The sequence below is a fragment of the Nerophis lumbriciformis genome, linkage group LG28 (assembly GCF_033978685.3).
Source record: "Nerophis lumbriciformis linkage group LG28, RoL_Nlum_v2.1, whole genome shotgun sequence".
Lineage (NCBI taxonomy): Eukaryota > Metazoa > Chordata > Actinopteri > Syngnathiformes > Syngnathidae > Nerophis > Nerophis lumbriciformis.
Genome location: NC_084575.2, coordinates 36,025,547 through 36,044,977, shown reverse-complemented (window position 1 = coordinate 36,044,977; position 19,431 = coordinate 36,025,547). Strand labels below are relative to the sequence as shown.

Here is a 19,431-nt window from a genome sequence, read left to right as displayed (position 1 = left end):
CATATTTGATGTTCAAACTCATAAACTTTATTTTTTGCAAATAATAATTAACTTAGAATTTCATGGCTGCAACACGTGCCAAAGTAGTTGGGAAAGGGCATGTTCACCACTGTGTTACATCACCTTTCCTTTTAACAACACTCAATAAACGATTGGGAACTGAGGAAACTAATTGTTGAAGCTTTGAAAGTGGCATTCTTTCCCATTCTTGTTTTATGTAGAGCTTCAGTCGTTCAACAGTCCGGGGTCTCCGCTGTCGTATTTTACGCTTCATAATGCGCCACACATTTTCGATGGGAGACAGGTCTGGACTGCAGGCGGGCCAGGAAAGTACCCGCACTCTTTTTTTTACGAAGCCACGCTGTTGTAACACGTGCTGAATGTGGCATGGCATTGTCTTGCTGAAATAAGCAGGGGCGTCCATGAAAAAGACGGCGCTTAGATGGCAACATATGTTGCTCCAAAACCTGTATGTACCTTTCAGCATTAATGGTGCCTTCACAGATGTGTAAGTTACCCATGCCTTGGGCACTAATGCACCCCCATACCATCACACATGCTGCCTTTTCAACTTTGTGTCGATAACAGTCTAGATGGTTCGCTTCCCCTTTGGTCCGGATGACACGATGTGGAATATTTCCAAAAACAATTTGAAATGTGGACTCGTCAGACCACAGAACACTTTTCCACTTTGCATGAGTCCATCTTAGATGATCTCGGGCCCAGAGAAGCCGGCGGCGTTTCTGGGTGTTGTTGATAAATGGCTTTCACTTTGCATAGTAGAGCTTTAACTTGCACTTACAGATGTAGCGACCAACTGTATTTAGTGACAGTGGTTTTCTGAAGTGTTCCTGAGCCCATGTGGTGATATCCTTTAAAGATTGATGTCGGTTTTTGATACAGTGCCGTCTGAGGGATGGAAGGTCACGGTCATTCAATGTTGGTTTCCGGCCATGCCGCTTACGTGGAGTGATTTCTCCACATTCTCTGAACCTTTTGATGATATTATGGAGCGTAGATGTTGAAATCCCTAAATGTCTTGCAATTGCACTTTGAGAAACGTTGTTCTTAAACTGTTTGACTATTTGCTCACGCAGTTGTGGACAAAGGGGTGTACCTCGCCCCATCCTTTCTTGTGAAAGACTGAGCATTTTTGGGGAAGCTGTTTTTATACCCAATCATGGCACCCACCTGTTCCCAATTAGCCTGCACACCTGTGGGATGTTCCAAATAAGTGTTTGATGAGCATTCCTCAACTTTATCAGTATTTATTGACACCTTTCCCAACTTCTTTGTCACGTGTTGTTGGCATCAAATTCTAAAGTTAATGATTATTTGCAAAAAAAAATAAAGTGTATGAGTTTGAACATCAAATATGTTGTCTTTGTAGCATATTCAACTGAATATGGATTGAAAAGGATTTGCAAATCATTGTATTCCGTTTATATTTACATCTAACACAATTTCCCAACTCATATGGAAACGGGGGTTGTAGATCAGGGGGTCTCTTTTTTACCTTGGGGCCAAACTTTTCTACTACAGAAGAGAGCAGCACCCACTCAGATATTAACACTGAATTAGTAACTCTCTTGATTTTAATCATATTCAATATTATATATATATATATATATATATATATATATATATATATATATATATATATATATATATATATATATAAATATAGGTGTATATATATATATATATGTATATATATATATATATGTATATATATATATATGTATATATGTATATATATATATATATATGTATATATATATATATATATATATATATATATGTATATATTTATGTATATATATACATATATGTATATATATATGTGTATATATATGTATATATATATATATATATATATATATGTATATATATATATATATATATATATACATATATATATGTATATATATATGTGTATATATATATATGTATATATATATATATGTATATATATATACGTGGCAGAAGGTGTGGTACACCCTAGACAAGTCACCACCTCATCACAGATAGACAGACAACATTAGTTCTAAATTAATAATATTATATGTTTCTTAAATAAACTGTCAATGCAAATGAAAGTACAGCTTCACTACTTTGGTCATCATTTTTGCGCTGAAGAAACTTCTCTATTACTTTAGCTCCAGACTTCTTTTGATATTGTCATTACTGCCACAAGTGGTGGAAAAGTGTATTACAATGACTGCGGCCCATACGGACCACAGCTGAGAAACAGATCTTTGGGGGCGCTGGGGGCCCATTGTTGGGAAACACTGCTCTATCGCACAAACCCTCTAAACAAGCAGATACTCAGGAGCAATGACAAGGTATGTATACTTCATCTACAGTAAGTATACTGCAGTGACGTGCAGTCAGGGGAGGCAGGTGAGGCGGGGCCTCACGTGCCGTCATGGAAAGACAAAAAATGTAAAAATAAAAAAAATAAAATAATTGTTATACGTATCCAGTGATTATACTATAGAGTTATTTTCCATTTAACTTCACCAGTTTTAGATTGTTTTTATTCAAAATCGCTGAATTTTCACATTTGCCGTTCAAATACTGAGAAGAGACTTGCGGTGAGTCAGCAGCCAGTTGTGCCTCACCATGGATTGCGCAATGACTCGGCCAACTGCTGGCCTGCTGTGCAGTGAGACCGTATTGCTATATGAATTATATTATACATTTCCATAGTTTAGTTAGCTGAGGTATATAATGTACAGTGTATTTTGTCAACAACTGTATGTGTGTAACATATTTCTTGTGCTGAGCAATCATAAAACTGCTGCGAAGACGCACTGTGTGAGGCTCGCAGTAATCCCGCCTCATGGTGGTAGAGGGCGCTAGTGATCCCAGAGATCATTCTCGCGACTACTCGGCTGCAGAAGAAGTGACAACAAGCAGCAACAGTTAGCAGCGATCGTTTATTTTTTCCTCTTGTCTGGACTTTTAACATGGAGGATTACATATCTAAAATAAAACAGTTTTCTAAACTGGACTTTCAATGGCAGCAGGAGGTAATAATTAAAGGAAGATCTCCATCGAGACAGAGAGACTTTTAAAACTGAAGAAAGATAAGGAAGACTTCTATAAACAAGTTATCCATGCTTTTGTTCAAAAGGAGTGGCACATGGACTTCATTTATAAGTAAAGATAAGACCATAATAACGTTTATTTTTTTATTAAATGTGCTTTTTTGTGTGCTACAGTTTGTATGTGTAAAGTTAAAGTTAAGTTAAAGTAGCAATGATTGTCACACACACACTAGGTGTGATGAAATGTGTCCTCTGCATTTGACCCATCCCCTTGATCACCACCTGGGAGGTGAGGGGAGCAGTGGGCAGCAGCGGCGCCGCGCCCGGGAATCATTTTTGGTGATTTAACCCCCAATTCCAAGCCTTGATGCTGAGTGCCAAGCAGGGAAGAATGCTGGTATGAGCTTTTAAACATAACCCGTTAACTGCTGCCAATCAAATGGTGAATAAGATACTCTTTAGGGTTCATATGTTTGTAAATGTGACTGTGATGAAGTCAGTGCCTCACCAGTCATCAACCTCACCGCACGTCACTGGTATACTCCATGTACAGTAAGCAATGTACTTTACTTTGATACCAAGATCATCCATGTCAACTTTGTACATCAGGGGTGTCAAAGTCAGATCCCAGGATGATATTTGATTAGTATTAGATGCTGTTTTGCACGCACCAATACTCCATCAGTGTTGGCGCTAGGCATTTTCTAAATGGGGTCCCAGGGACCCCATCAAGCTATAAAAATGGGATCCCGCAGTAAATTTTTGGGGTCTCACTTTTTTGTAAGCATTTTGGAAACAAATGATAAATGTATGTTATATCTCACTATTTAGGGCCCGCATGGCCCATTGTAAAAGGAATCCCAACGGGAGTCCTTTTGCAATGGGACATAAGGACCTATTGTTTTTCTAAGGTTTTATTATTATTCCACCGCCACGAACCCCAAAACGAACCCCAAAACTCAAAATTGCGCTCTAGCGCCCCCTAGAAAGAAAACTGCTTATAACTCCAGTACGAATGTTGTAGAGACATGAAACAAAAACCTCTATGTAGGGCTCACTTAGCCCTACTTTTCATTAATTAATTTCCTCGGGCAAAAATCAACAGGAAGTTGGCAATTCCCCCTTCAAGACAAAAATGTACTAAAAACAGTCACTTTTGCCTCTTTGAGCTGTAATTTGACCCCCTTAACATGCTTCAAAACTCACCGAACTGAACACACACATCAGGACTAGCAGAAATTGCGATCTAATAAAAAAAACCTAACCCCAAATTTAAAAATTGCGCTCTAGAGCAATTTTTTAATATAACGGAGAAAAAACTGCTCCTCGGAAGAAAAAAATGTCGAAACTGCCTGTAACTCCCACTGGGAAGGTCGGAGAGACATGAAACAAAAACCTCAATGTAGGTCTTACTTAGACCTACATTTCATAAATTGACAACCCCCAGCAAAAATCAACAGGAAGTTTGCTATTCCCCCTTCAAAACAACATTTTTGTAAAAAGCGGTCACCTTCCTTCAAAATCTATCTCCTCTGAGCGCGTTTGTCGTTTAGGCTTCAAACTAACACAGGAGAGAGATTGAACCCTTGTGTATACAAGTATAGAACAGCTTTTTAATACCTGCTCCGGTTTTGATTTTATGACCCTTCAAAGACCCGCTGCACTGATGCTGCTGCGCTGCTGTTTTTTTAAGATGGCTGCTCAAAAGCAGGAAGCACCAACATGCCCACACAATGCAGACAAGGTAGGTACACTAGACAAAAGTCTTGGGACACTTCAGACTAAAAGTAGACAAAAGTATTGGGACACTTAGGACTAGTTCTATATTGTGTTTTGGAGAAAGGTTGTCAAAAACTTTACTTATTTCATGAAAAAAATAATACAAAAGAAAATAAATTTTTATGCATCAGTTATAATAAACATTCATTGACTTTCTTCTTTCCTTCATGGATCTAAACTTTACTCAGGTTCAAAGACCGATGACATCTATTAGACAAGACAAGAAGCAAAGAAATCAAACAGAGACAGGATTCAATTTAGCTCGCGAGGAGAGCGCGTAGACCTGTACCCTCGTACAGTGTGGTCCCACGCTCTGAGGAGGGAGCTCCTCGCCTCCTCTTTTATTTGGGCCTTTTCTGATGACATGACATTACACAGCTGCTCCTAAGGGGAGGTGGGTCATAAATAGTTGTAAGGAAAGGTGCCTGGAGCTGCGTCAGGTCCTGATCCCTCTCCGCTTTGTAGATCTCGGGTCAGGACAAGGTCTTTCCTGTGGCTGTCAATAGATCAAAGAAACCGACACCTCCGTGTCGCATCCCATCGCACACAGTGAAGTTTTACAAGCCTTTTGCTTGATAAGATGAAAGATATCTTTTTTCTTCTTGCAGGGGACCTGAACTCAATGTAACACAGAAGTTGTGTGATAACTTCTATACAATTATTCTGACAGGTAGTTTTTTTTCTATATTTTTGTTTGTCAATACTTGGTCTTGGATGTGTGCTTTTCCGGGATGCAACGGAAAGTTGGCTCGGGCGAGACGGGAATGAAGGTACATGATTTGTTTATTATTATCAAAAAAAAGGAATAAATGAAAGCGCGCGCACAGTGGCGGAGAATAAACTATGAAACCAAAAGACTACAGCAAAAAAGTACAAATGAAAAGCACGCACAGTGGCGGAGAACAAACTATGAAAAACAAAAAGACTATAAACATGGAACAAAAACTTACTTGGCTTGGACAAAAATAGTTGCATGAAGAATGGACATGGGAAGAAGTGCCAGGCATGGACAGAGCATAAATGTGGTGAGGTCGTCAGAACGACAAACTGAAAAGAATGAACTTAAATACTATGGACATGATTAGTGAAAGCAGGTGCGTGACTCAAAACGTGAAACAGGTGCGTGACGTGACAGGTGAAAACTAATGGTTGCTATGGTGACAAACAAGAGTGCACAATGAGTCCAAACGTGGAACAGGTGAAACTAATGGGGTAATCATGGAAACAAGACAAGGGAGTGAAAAGACAGAAACTAAAGAGTCCTATAACTAAACAAAACATGACTTAAAACAAAACATGATTACACAGACATGACATTGTTGTAACATTTTCAGAATGTGTTTGTTATATTTTTGGCCAAAGCAAGACATGAAGCTGTCTTTATTTTTTAGTTTGAATGCCATGATTGTAATAGTCTGTGTGGCCCCTGGGCTAAAATGGCTTTGACACCCCTGCTGTGCCTGCTGATTCAACTGTATTTGTGGACAAAGGCATGCAGCTCCAGTAAGACAAAGATGGTTAATGTGCCAGCAGAGGGCATGCAGCTCCAGTATTGGTCAGTCAGTAAGACAAAGATGGTTAATGTGCCAGCAGAGGGCATGCAGGAGGTTCTCCCAACTAGGCTGACTCCAGTATGACAGGTGGGAACATGTGACCAGTGTTGGACTTTAACCCTTGGGCCTCACACAGAACAGCCAACATTTCCCTGCCGTCAACAATGTGGCTCAGCGTCTTCATCAGCCTCGTCTTCAGCCTGTCATCAGTGGCATCAGGTCAGTGAAGGATGAGTGCAGGAGTGTGGATTCGGACCAAGGCATTTGGACTAAATCGTGGAAGATGGAAGAGACAGCCTGCTTTATTTTTGAAGTGTGCTTGTTCTTTGGCTCTGTGCATGCAAGTCTTCCTGGAGCCAGATGAAGCCCACAGTGTCCTGGTGCGCTTGAGGAGGTTCAACTCAGGCTGGCTGGAGGAGCTCCAGATGGGTGATTTGAAGAGAGAGTGTCTGGAGGAGAAGTGCACTTACGAGGAGGCAAGGGAGGTGTTTGAGCACACTGAGATCACGGTTAGAATGTTTGCGCTTCTTTCTGCCAAATTCAAGCTTTATCCTCTCAAAGTGGTGTTGAGGAAGTGAGCGCCTCCTTTTTGTTTCCTCAGGACGAGTTCTGGAAGACGTACAGCAGTGAGCAGGATTCACACATCTGGGGCTTGGGGGCATTTATGGAAAACCATAGAAACTTATAAAGCAGTCTTTCAACCGTATGCTAACAATTTTTATATTTTTCTACAAACCATGGGAGTAAAGCAACAAACATCATCAGCAACAGCGTGCTTTCACAGGTGGTTTCCTCCAGGAGGAGCATCGACTGGTTCTCTAAAAATGTTTTGTCCAAAGACTCGCTGGCAGAGAACTGAGTCTTCTGTCTTTGTTTTTTTACAAATATCTTTTTGACAACAAAAAGTTATTTTTTTATGAGGTTAAATACCGTATTTTCCGCACCATAAGGCGCCCTGGGTTATAAGCCGCGCCTTCAATGAACGGCATATTTCAAAACTTTGTCCACCTATAAGCCGCCCCGTGTTATAAGCCGCATCTAACTGCGCTAAAGGGAATGTCAAAAAAACAGTCAGATAGGTCAGTCAAACTTTAATAATATATTAAAAACCAGCGTGATGTGGGCGCGCATGGAGTCGTATATCAACATGGACGGAGCTGCGTGAAAAAAGCCACCCGGCCTCTTCGCGTAAACTTCCCTTAACCACTCGCTCATCTTTTCTTCATCCATCCATCCCTTCGAGTTAGCTTTTATGATGACGCCGGCTGGAAAGGTCTCTTTTGGCAAGGTCTTCCTTTTGAATATCACCATGGGTGGAAGTTTCTGGCCATTAGCATGGCAAGCTAGAACCACAGTGAAGGATGACTTCTCATTCCCTGTGGTGCGAATATTCACCGTACGTGCTCCCGTTGTATCCACAGTGCGGTTCACAGGAATATCAAAAGTCAGTGGAACCTCGTCCATGTTGATAATGTTCTCTGGCTGGATCTTTTTTTCAGCTATCTTGTTTTTACAATATGCACGGAAAGTAGCCAGCTTTTCTTGAAAGTCTTTAGGCAGTTGCTGTGAAATAGTAGTTCGTGTGCGGATGGAGAGATTGCGTCTTTTCATGAACCGGAAACCTGTCGCTTAGTAGGAGCCATTTTGTGGTCTTTACAGATGTAAACACACAAAGGAAATGAAACATAATATCCGCGCGCTTCTTCTTCTTCTATGGGGGCGGGTGGTTGCTTACAGTAGAAGAAGAAGCGCTTCCTGTTCTATGGGGGCGGGTGCTTACCTTGGCGGTTGCTTGCGTAGAAGAAGAAGCACTTCCTCTTCTACGGGGAAAAAAGATGGCGGCTGTTTACCGAAGTTGCGAGACCGAAACTTTATGAAAATGAATCTTAATATTAATCCATATATAAAGCGCACCGGGTTATAAGCCGCACTGTCAGCTTTTGAGTAAATTTGTGTTTTTTAGGTGCGGCTAATAGTGCGGAAAATACGGTACACAAAAGCCAAAAGCAGTGAAGTTGTCAGGTTGTGTAAATGGTAAATAAAAAGAGAATACAACAAATCCTTTTCAACTTATATTCAATTGAATAGACTGCAAAGACAAGATATTTCATGTTCACACTGAGAAACTACATATTTTTTGCAAATAATCATGAACTTAGAATTTGATGGCAGCAACACATTGCAAAAAAGGCATTTTTACCAGTGTGTTACATGGCCTTTCCTTTTAACAACACTCAGTACTGAGGAGACACATTTTTGAAGTGGAATTCTGTCCCATTCCTGCTTGATGTACAACTTAAGTTGTTCAACAGTCTCCCTTCTCATATTTTAGCCTTCACACATTTTCAATGTCTGGACTACAGGCAGGCCAGTCTAGTACCTGCACTTTTTTACTATGAAGCCACACTGTTGTAACACGTGGCTTGGCATTGTCTTGCTGAAATAAGCAGGGGCGTCTATGATAACGCTGCTTGGATGGCAACATATGTTGCCCCAAAAGCTGTATGTACCTTTCAGCATTAATGGTGTCTTCACAGATGTGTAAGTTACCCATGTCTTGGGCACTAATACACCCCCATATCATCACACATGCTGCCTTTTACACTTTCACCCTAGAACAATCCGGATGGTTCTTTTCCTTTTTGTTCCACAGTTTCCACTTTGTATCAGTCCATCTTAGATGAGCTCGGGTAACTTGCACTTACAGACGTAGCGACCAACTGTAGTTACTGACAGTGGTTTTCTGGAGTGTTCCTGAGCCCATGTGGTGATATCCTTTACACACTGATGTGGCTTTTTGATGCAGTACCACCTGAGGGATCGAAGATCCATAATATCATGGCTTACGTGCAGTGATTTCTCCAGATTCTCTGAACCTTTTGATGATTTTACGGAGCGTGGATGGTGAAATCCCTAAATTCCTTGTTGAGAAATGTTGTTCTTAAACAATTTGCTCAGGCATTTGTTGACAAAGTGGTGACCCTCGCCCCGTCCTTGACTGAGCATTTCACGGAAGCTGCTTTTATACCCAATCATGGCAGCCACCTGTTCCCAATTAGCCTGTTCACCAGTGGGATGTTCCAAATAACTCAACTTTTTCCACTCTTTTTTGCCACTTTTTTGAAACATGTTGCAGGCATTAAATTCCAAATGGGCTAATATTTGCAGAAAATGATCAAGTTTACCACTCCGAACATGAAATATCTTGTCTTTGCAGTCTATTCAATTGAATATAAGTTGAAAAGGATTTGCTGTATTCTATTTTTATTTACCATTTACCAGAGGTGTGGACTCGAGTCACATGACTTGGACTCGAGTCAGACTCGAGTCATGAATTTGATGACTTTAGACTCGACTTGACAAAATGTAAAAAGACTTGCAACTCGACTTAGACTTTAACATCAATGACTTGTGACTTCACTTGGACTTGAGCCTTTTGAATTGACATGACTTGACATGACTTGCTACTTTCCCCAAAACCCAAAGATGAAAAAGTTATTCGGGAGCGCTCCGTATTTTTCATTGTGTACTTGTCTATCAGCGTTGCGTGTGTCAGCTGGTGTGCTCTCAGTACAACAGCCAATCAAATTAGATCTACTTTGTTTTCATCACACAGCATTCATCCAATCAAATTGCAGGAAGAAGACATGTCCAAACCACACGCCAGTGAACAAAAAATTATACCTAAAATAATTTTGTTTGGGTGTAAAAATTACGAGGTGGTCAACACAAAACGGTTTGCAGTATGCAACACATGCGGTTCGAAAATTACTGATGGAGAGGCAACAACTTCCAACTTCGTCCGGCATTTGAAGTTGCACAAAGAAGGGTAAGTTTTGAATGTAAGATAACGTTTATTGGCTAAGTAACGTGACTTTTATTTGCTGTGTAGTTAAATCAGTGAGGCTGTAAACTCACTGCTAACGTTATAACGTTATTGCAAACACGGGAATCTGTTGCAGTTCACTACCTTATTCATACTTTTTGTTCAGTGATTTTTTTAAGCAGGGTTACGTTAGTCAATATATCACACGTAACGTTAGACGGCGGTCAGCAGCACCGCGTATTTTAGCCACCTAAAAAAAGACAAAAATAGTCAAATAAAGGTCAGTTAAAATGTATACTATATTATGAATATGTGTACCGTTTTAGCTAGCTTTCTGACATACTGTTGGTTGTTTACCTCAGTGGTCCCCAACCACCGGGCCGCGGCCCGGTACTGGTCCGTGGATCGATTGGTATCGGGCCGCACAAGAAATAATTTTTTTATTTTTTTTTATTTTTTTAATTAAATCAACATAAAAAACACAAGATACACTTACAAGTAGTGCACCAACCCAAAAAAACTCTCTCCCCCCTTTTGTTCTGGGCATTGAACATGAAGACTCTTCCTTCACTGTTCCGAGTGGCCATGAGAGTCTTGGCAGTGCCTGCCTCCAGTGCTCCAGTGGAGCGAGTTTTCAGCCATGGTGGCATCATACTACGCCCCCATCGTGCACAAATGACTGACAGACTCTTGGCTAATTTGGTCTTTTGCAAATGCAATGCAGCATAGGGCCCTGACATATAAAAAGTACAACTTTTTTGTTATGTTCACGTATATGTCATGTTTTTTCAATGTTAACACTTTTGTACAAATAAGTACATTTGCACTTTATTTTTCAATGTGTTTGTTCTGTAAAGGAATGAGTTAATGTTTAAAATGACTGGTTAATAGTGCTATTATAAAGTGCAATGTCAGCACAATTTTCTTTCCTGCAATTTAAAATGCACTTGTTTTAATAAATAAATACAGCGTTTGAAAAGCATACACAATCTGTGTTAATATATTAGTCTGTGGTTAAAAGGACTTGAAAGGACTCAAAACTCAAAATGCAGGACTTAGGACTTGACTTGAGACTTTCCAGTCTTGACTCTGGACTTGACTCAGGGCTTGCCTGTCTTGACTCGGGACTTGACTCGGACTTGAGGGCAAAGACTTGAGACTTACTTGTGACTTGCAAAACAATGACTTGGTCCCACCTCTGCCATTTACACAACGTGACAACTTCACTGCTTTTGTGTTTCGTAAATGAAAATAAAAAGGCTTCACTTAGAAACTAATGAGTACGTTAGCACATGAGCAACCATCGACGTTTCAGCTTTTTTGAGCAGCTATCGTCCTACAGTTCCAGACCACTGTGAGTCCAACCCCTGCTTAAATGGGGGAAGTTGCTCCGCCCAGACCGGGTCCTACACCTGCCTGTGTCCACAGCACTTCAGTGGCCTCGTCTGTGAGCTTGGTAAGGACAACCTGCACGCTCACAAATGCATTCGCTCCGAAGAATACATCGTTGTGTCCTTCTACAGACGACCGCGCCAAGCCAGACTCCTGCCTGCTGGAGAATGGAGGCTGTGAGCACTTCTGTGATGAAGACCACTGGGGAGGAAGACTGAACTGCTCCTGTGCAGACGGCTACTTCTTGCACACTGATGGCTGGAGCTGCGTTGCGGAAGGTAAGAATGACATATGATGCAGAGAAAGGTTGTAGATTGTAAAGCGAGCTTCTTAATTAAGTTCTGTGAGATGTGATCAGGTATGTTTCATTTTCCAGCCTCAGATGCAATACCGTGTGGCGTGACGCCAGTCGTTGAGGATTCAAGCAAAGCCGGATTGAATGACCCTCGTGCAAGGATTGTGGGTGGGAATGAATGTCCCAAAGGGGAATGTCCCTGGCAGGTATGCTACATTAAAGGGATCAGCCACGGGCCTCATTGAGCTGAAGATGTGGTTGATGTGTTCCTTGTAGGTGTTGCTGCTCTATAAAGGAAAAGGCTTCTGTGGAGGAGTAATCTTAAAACCCACATGGATCCTCACAGCATCCCATTGCATGGAGGATACCGATGTCAGGTTTTTAAGCATAGTTGCAGGTATGAGTTAGCCAAGTTGGTTTGTTGGCCCTGACGCTGACAGACCTTAAACGTGCTCTAAGGCTTCAGGGCAGAGCTATTTAGTGATTTACAGCTCTAGAAGCTGAACGCACTCCTTCTACAACTTTGACACTGTCTGACAGGTGAGCACAATACCGAGGTGACGGAGGGAACAGAACAGGTCATCCAGGTGTCTGAGATCATCATGCACGAGCGCTATGTAAAGACGACGGCTGACAACGATATTGCCCTGCTGCGACTCACTGCTCCCATTGTGTACACACCATACGCCGTAGCAGCCTGCCTGCCCACAAAGTCTTTGGCTGAGCGTGAGCTGTGGGCCGTGAGCATGCACACGGTGAGCGGCTGGGGCCGCAGGGCAGAAAACGGCCCCACCTCGCACTTGCTGCGGCGTCTCAGGGTGCCTCGGATTCGTACACAACAGTGCGTGGAGGAAAGTGGCGTGGCCCTCACGGACAACATGTTTTGCGCCGGATACATCCAAGGCCAACAGGACTCATGTAAAGGTGACAGCGGCGGGCCCCTGGTGACACAGTACAAGAAGACAACCTTCTTGCTCGGCATCGTGAGCTGGGGGAAGGGCTGCGCCCGACCTGGACACTATGGAATCTATACGCGCATTTCCAATTACCTGCAGTGGATCCACAACCACACAACAACACCGCAACAACCCACAAACAACACACAACTACCCCTGTACACTGAAAAGCTGAGCACTAAGTAGCCAATAAACTACCCTGAGTCAACATGGTGTTGATCAACCATTAACCACGCACATGTTAACATAAACACATACCTGCCAACTACTCCGGTTTTCCCGTAATTAGTACGGTTTTCATCAACCTATTCCGGGTTACGGTTGCAGTGATAAAAAATACGGTTTTTCATTAATTAAAATTTTTTTTTTTTTTAAGTTTTATTCACGAAATCGCGTAACAACAATGACAATCGACACTGCTTCCCGTAACTTCCTATCGAGCCATTCCGGATGCCACGAGCGAGGCTATTTATAGCACCGCTGCCAAGCAGTTGCCATTGTTTCCAAACGAGCGAACGATCATGGAATCAGCCGGAGAAAAATCGCAAACGAGTCTTAAACCGAAAAGAAAACTGCAGTCATTCCGTGAAGAATATTCAAAAGCCTATCCGGGAATAATTATCCGTTCCAAAAAGGGTGAAAACTACGCGAATTGCACCTTGTGCAGACAAGATTTTTCGATCGGACACGGAGGAATTAGCCATGTAAAAGACCACGTTGGGACAAAAAAACACAAGTCTAATGCCGTTGATAGCGATACAAGTGGAAAACTTTCAACGTTTTTTGTCGCCCAAACAGATTCTTTGGATGTGATAAATGCCGAAGTTTTATTTACGGAGGCAATAATTGAGCATGAACTTCCAATCGCACTGGCATGATCACATCAATCTGATAGAATAAATTTGGATTTTAGCCACAAAAAGGTAATGACACCAATGTTATCTATTGGAATTGTTTAGTACTGTTATACTGTTAAAAGTGTTTATACTATTTATGCTTTCATGTCCAAGTTGAAGAAATCTTGTTAAATGTTGACAGCATAACTACCAAAATACAGAAGTATGTCCTTAATATTTTTGCAGTGCTATTTCTGTTGAAAAGTTCAAATGATTACATTAGAGATGTGATGTGCCACTTTTCAAGTGTCTGACGGCTTCAATTAATTTTCATTCATTTTTCATATTTTGAATTCTTTTGAAAGGCTTACAAAAAAACTACATTTGAATTGTAATTCCATGCTATTGACAGGACTATTAATTGTAATGAAGTTAGCTTACCATGTTTACAGTATGATCATTGTGATAGAAATGTGAATTTTAGGCACAGAATATTTTTTACAATTGAACAAGGCAGTAGATTATACAAGCTTGGACAGAAAGTTAATAATGACACCAATTTTTTTTTTAATGGAATTGTTTAGTACTGCTTTACCATTTGTTTACTGTAAAAAGTGTTTATACTGTTTATACTTTCAATGAACAAATTGAAGTCTTGTGAAAGGTTGACAGGATAACTGGCATTAACTGTCAAAATAATTTCAAACTATTGAAGTTAGCTTACAGAATAAACATGTCAATCAACCCATATGATTTTTGCTGTAATATTTTTGTTCTGAAAAGTCACTGTGACTGATAGAAAAGTGATGGTTTTAGCAACATTTTAACCTGTCGGAATGCTAATAATCATTTTGCGTCGGGGGGCGAAGTGAACCCCCCACCAGGACTTTGTCCTGGACCTACCGGGGCCTGCGGCCCCTGGACCCTGGCTACTAGGTTTTTCTGATTTCAAAAGTTGGCAGGTATGTAAACATAGTTAATGTCATCATACTAGCACTGCTAAGGTTCTTCCATTAATCACATACAGCAGTGCAGAAGTTGGCTAGTTAGGGTTCAGCATTGGACATTTTAGTCCTTGTTTGGTACCAGTAAATACCATGCCAAACTTTCTTGGTGATCACATGTTCTTTTTGTATAGTAAAATTGCAAACAGTGACGTCAGAGTTGTTTACTAAACTGGTGAATAATGAGGGTGATGTTTGTTCTGCTGAGTCCAAGGGTGATAGGGCTCATGGAGCATGCGGTACAAAGGCTCATCCTCTCCTGGAAACTTCCATTTTTGGAACTCTGCACACTGGAAATCATGTTGGTGAGAAACGGCATTGTGTGGATTCTGTTGTTTGGGATGTCTTCAGCTGCAGGTTTGTGTTACGGGAGACTTGCTTGGACAATTTAAAAAGGATAACATTTCAAGAGTTTATCTGTAGTTTGGTGTTGATAATGTGGTTGGCATCAGTGTTTGTGGAGAGACGGGAGGCCAGTGATGTGCTGACCAGAAGGCGGCGAGCAAATACTGGATTCCTGGAGGAGCTCAAGCAAGGCAACCTGGAAAGGGAATGCATGGAGGAGATGTGTGACTATGAGGAGGCCAGAGAAGTATTTGAGGACAAAGGACAGACGGTCAGTCAATTCCTTTTTGTCCAACAGTCCAACGACTATAGTAAGACGAGAATTTATACTCACAAAAATGTTTTTGTTGTTTTGTGCTTCTGCAGGAGCAATTCTGGCAGACCTATGACCGTCAGTTTACGTCAACTTTCAACAATCATCTGCGTTTCATATTTGATTCTTAATTCATCTTCCTGTTCTTTTGCTCCCAATGTTTCTGGTGCCAATAATAATAACGTGATTCTAATTCACTGTCAGGTCGGGACCCCTGTAACATAAACCCATGTCGCAACAATGGCGTGTGTGTCCACCAGGGGACAACCTTTCAATGTCAATGTCCCGAAGGCTTTGAAGGACGCTTCTGTCAGATGGGTACTAAATAAAGAGAACCGAGAGAGAGCCTGTAGATGCATTCATGACATCACTCAATATGCCCCTCTTTCAGTGTTTGAAGACTCCCTCAAGTGTATTTACCACAACGGTCAGTGTCAGCATTTCTGCGATGGCTCAGGGAAACGCCGCAGATGTTCCTGCGCTGACGGCTACATTCTGGGCGAAGACGGGCGTCAGTGCATTGCTCAAGGTAGAAACATCTTTTTGACATGGATGCTTCTACTCAAGATGACCAGGACACTTACACGAATGACAGTAAATGACTAATAGCTGGTTTACTATTAGTATGTGGAGAACAAGTTGACGTGCTGCTAACTGTACTTTTATTCACGACTCTTGAGAATCCCTTTTCTCATCTCTGGCAACGATAAAACAGGAAGTCCCAATCACATTTATGTATACTTCAGGGACTGATCGGCGATCGTATTACCTAAGAATATTACATCCCCTTCTTTTAAGAAAAATATGAAACAAATTAAAGTAGCACATGTACGACGATTCAACAAACAGTTTTCAATTATCACTTCATTTGCCAAAGATCTTATCCCAATTCTGACACCATGTCTTGTTCCGTACTGCAGAAAATAAGTTGAGCCAACATACTAACTGTACTTTTATTCACAATTCTTGGGAATAACCGTTCATATCTGTATTTCAAGTCCCATGGGCCAATCACATTTATGTATACTTCACGATTGGAGATCGAATTACCTGAGAATATTACAAGCATTTTTTTATAGTTTGACACACAAACTGTAATGTGCACACGAGGCCAACAGTTGGCAATAGCTGCATAAATGTGCCCTCCTGTCTTCCAGTGGAGTTTCCCTGTGGTCAGCTGGCTCCAGCCAATCAGAGCATGACAGGTCAGACCAGGCTTGTAGGAGCCAACCATTGTCCCAAAGGAGAGTGTCCCTGGCAGGTAAACGCTCGCTCGATGGCAGTAATGAATGAGATCATGTGATGGTCTTGAGCAAACGTGAAACCTAGCTGGCTAACTTAATCTTGACATAGGTATATCTAACATCTTACCAAGACCACGGAAAGGCAAAGTCTTGATGCAACCACACCGTTTGCTCTTGGCTGAGTTGGATGAAATATGCACTTGGGTTAAGTGTCATTTTACCACTAGTCTATTAAGTTGGTCTATGTAGCATTCACATTTCAGCAGCACTTAAATGATAAACAAACCACGGTCTGCATGATTTGACCAGAGTTTGTTTTAACGGAATCAACCAAGTGTGAAGAGAGCCTAAAGCTGAGTATATAGCCTGTCAAAAGCCAGATTCCGAATTGGTGTACAGGAGGGTATGATGAGTGATTGGCAGCCTCTGAGAGGTTGCATGACCATTAAATTAATCTCAGAAAGTCTGAGCAGTGCATTTGTGGCTCGCAGTCTGTTGGAAGAGTGTAAACACAAGTGTTAGTTTTGACTTAACTTTAAAGGCAATTTGACTTTACCCCAGTGTGAGTTGTTGAAATGTAAAATAACAATCATGTACATGCTACAAAAATGACCTATTTGTATTCTGATCAGGTTCTGATTGAGTTGAACCAAACAAGTCATTGTGGAGGTGCCCTGATCCGTCCTGACTGGGTCGTTACTGCAGCTCACTGCGTTCTTGGAATCCACCCTGACCAGCTTACGGTGGTGGCAGGTAAGCAGATGATAGAAGCTCTGTGCAACTTTTTTATTTTCAAATGCCATTTGCTGCTGTTTCCAGGGGAACACAACCTGGACGCTGACGATGGCACAGAACAAAGAATCCCAGTTTCCAAGGCAATTGCCCATGAGGGTTATGTCCCAGCAACAGGTGACAGGGACATTGCGCTGCTGCACCTGAGTAGAAGTGTGGCCATAAACAGCCAGGCGCTCCCTATCTGCTTGCCCAGTAAAGACTTAGCGGAGCAAGAGCTGCTACTGCTGCGGTACCACACTGTGTCCGGTTGGGGCAAGAAGACCACTGGGGGAAATGCTGCCAGCCACAGCACCGCATCCAGCGCCATCATCTCCCCTGTCCTCCGCAAGATGTCCTTACCAATCATCCCCAACTCTCAGTGCTCACAGAGAGCCCAGTTCAACTTCACCAACAACATGCTGTGTGCTGGCTACCTGGACGGCCAACAGGAGAGTTGCCGTGGCGACGATGGGAGCCCATTGACCAGTGTCTTTGGTTCCACCCACTTCCTTTTGGGCATCGTCGGATGGGGGCGGGGCTGTTCACACCCTGGGTATTATGGCGTTTACACCAACATGGCCAAATTTGTTGACTGGGCTGAGTCCACCATTAAGAACCCCCCCGCAGCCCCGATGTTTACTGACATGATGCAACAGAAAGTTGTCTAACAGCCACTAAGAAAAGCTTTTTCAATTTGAACTTGAATGGTTTAACAGCACTTTGGTTGAAACAATTGAAAGTGCTTGATTGTTGCTCATTTTAAACCAACGCCATTGTTGTGTCATTTCTGGAAATAAAGAAACACTAATGATAGACACATATTGTCATGCACAATAAAGTCTGCTGTCAAGTTGTGTAAGAGTCTAACTGTCATGTCTGTGTAATCATGTTTTGTTTTAAGTCATGTTTTGTTTAGTTTCTGGCTTTTCACTCCCTTGTCTTGTTTCCATGATTACCCCATTAGTTTCACCTGTTCCACGTTTGGACTCATTGTGCACTCTTGTTTGTCACCATAGCAACCATTAGTTTTCACCTGTCACGTCACGCACCTGTTTCACGTTTTGAGTCACGCACCTGCTTTCACTAATCATGTCCATAGTATTTAAGTTCATTCTTTTCAGTTTGTCGTTCTGACGACCTCACCCCATATATGCTTCTGCACACCCTTATGATCCTTGCTGCTCTTTTTTCATGCCGGTTCCATGCCAAGTAAGTTTTTGTTTATCAAGCCACAGTTAATGTTTTGTTTAATTGTTCATAGTTTCCGCCACTGTGCGTGCTTTTCATTTGTACTTTTTTGCTATAGTCTTTTGGTTTCATAGTTTATTCTCCGCCACTGTGCGCGCTTTCATTTATTCCTTTTTTTTGATAATAATAAATAAATCATGTACCTTTAATTCCCGTCTCGCCCGTGCCAACTTTCCGTTGCATCCCGGAAAAGCAAACACCCAAGACCAAGTCATGACACTAACGTAGGGTTGTACGGTACATCGGTATAGTACCGCGATACTAATGAATCCTACTCGGTACGATACCGCCTCTAATAAAGTGTGGTATCATCCAAAACTAATGTCAAGTATCAAAGAAGAGAAGAAGAAGTGATTATTACATTTTAACAGAAGTGTAGATAGAACATGTTGAAACAGAAAATAAGCAGATATTAACAGTAAATGAACAAGTAGATTAATAATCCATTTTTATAGTTTGTCCCTCATAATGTGTACAAAATAATAGGTGTATAAATGACACAATATGTTACTGCATACGACTAATTAGGAGTCTTTGTTTGTTTACTTACTACTAAAAGACAAGTTGTCTAGTATTTTATTTAAGGACTAAATGACAATAATAAACATATGTTTCATGTAACTTAAGATTTTTTGTTAAAATAAAACCATTAATGACATTTTCTGTGGTCCCCTTTATTTAGAAAAGTATCGAAAAGTCTCGAAATACATTTTGGTACCGGTACCAAAATATTGGTATCAGGACAACCCTAGTCTAACGATAAACCGTCATCATGGTTCGGTACGTACCTCAGTTTTAAGGTCACATTTCGGT

The 19,431-nt window shown here is 41.4% G+C and overlaps 2 protein-coding genes across 3 annotated transcripts; both read left to right on the top strand.

The window, feature by feature from the left end:
• The first annotated feature begins 6,453 nt into the window (after positions 1-6,453).
• Positions 6,454-13,457, top strand: LOC133571104 (coagulation factor VII-like). Of its 2 annotated transcripts, none has more exons than XM_061924165.2 (8): positions 6,454-6,604; positions 6,731-6,894; positions 6,987-7,011; positions 11,554-11,667; positions 11,735-11,881; positions 11,986-12,104; positions 12,175-12,295; positions 12,439-13,457. In XM_061924165.2, exons 1-8 carry the CDS (start codon positions 6,550-6,552, stop codon positions 13,038-13,040), a joined length of 1,347 nt encoding a protein of 448 aa, XP_061780149.1. In that variant the 5' UTR covers positions 6,454-6,549; the 3' UTR covers positions 13,041-13,457. The 2 variants fall into 2 exon arrangements, with proteins under 2 accessions (XP_061780149.1, XP_061780148.1); XM_061924164.2 differs by having other exon boundaries at positions 11,980-12,104; positions 12,439-13,453.
• A 1,427-nt stretch (positions 13,458-14,884) lies between these two features.
• Positions 14,885-18,185, top strand: f7i (coagulation factor VIIi). The gene is made up of 8 exons (XM_061923499.1): positions 14,885-15,051; positions 15,147-15,310; positions 15,406-15,430; positions 15,557-15,670; positions 15,744-15,881; positions 16,510-16,613; positions 17,229-17,349; positions 17,416-18,185. The coding sequence occupies exons 1-8, from the start codon at positions 14,886-14,888 to the stop codon at positions 18,036-18,038; spliced, it is 1,455 nt and encodes a 484-aa protein (XP_061779483.1). The 5' UTR covers position 14,885; the 3' UTR covers positions 18,039-18,185.
• The last annotated feature ends 1,246 nt before the right edge of the window (positions 18,186-19,431 follow it).

Excerpts from the sequence above, each read along its gene's own strand:
- LOC133571104 (XM_061924164.2), top strand. The coding sequence starts at position 6,550 with ATGTGGCTCAGCGTCTTCATCAGCCTCGTCTTCAGCCTGTCATCAGTG. Across the intron at positions 6,605-6,730 it reads CCTGTCATCAGTGGCATCAG|TCTTCCTGGAGCCAGATGAA; the intron begins GTCAGTGAAGGA and ends TGTGCATGCAAG. Across the intron at positions 12,105-12,174 it reads AAGGGGAATGTCCCTGGCAG|GTGTTGCTGCTCTATAAAGG; the intron begins GTATGCTACATT and ends TGTTCCTTGTAG.
- f7i (XM_061923499.1), top strand. The coding sequence starts at position 14,886 with ATGTTTGTTCTGCTGAGTCCAAGGGTGATAGGGCTCATGGAGCATGCG. Across the intron at positions 15,311-15,405 it reads TTGAGGACAAAGGACAGACG|GAGCAATTCTGGCAGACCTA; the intron begins GTCAGTCAATTC and ends GTGCTTCTGCAG. Across the intron at positions 15,431-15,556 it reads ATTCTGGCAGACCTATGACC|GTCGGGACCCCTGTAACATA; the intron begins GTCAGTTTACGT and ends ATTCACTGTCAG.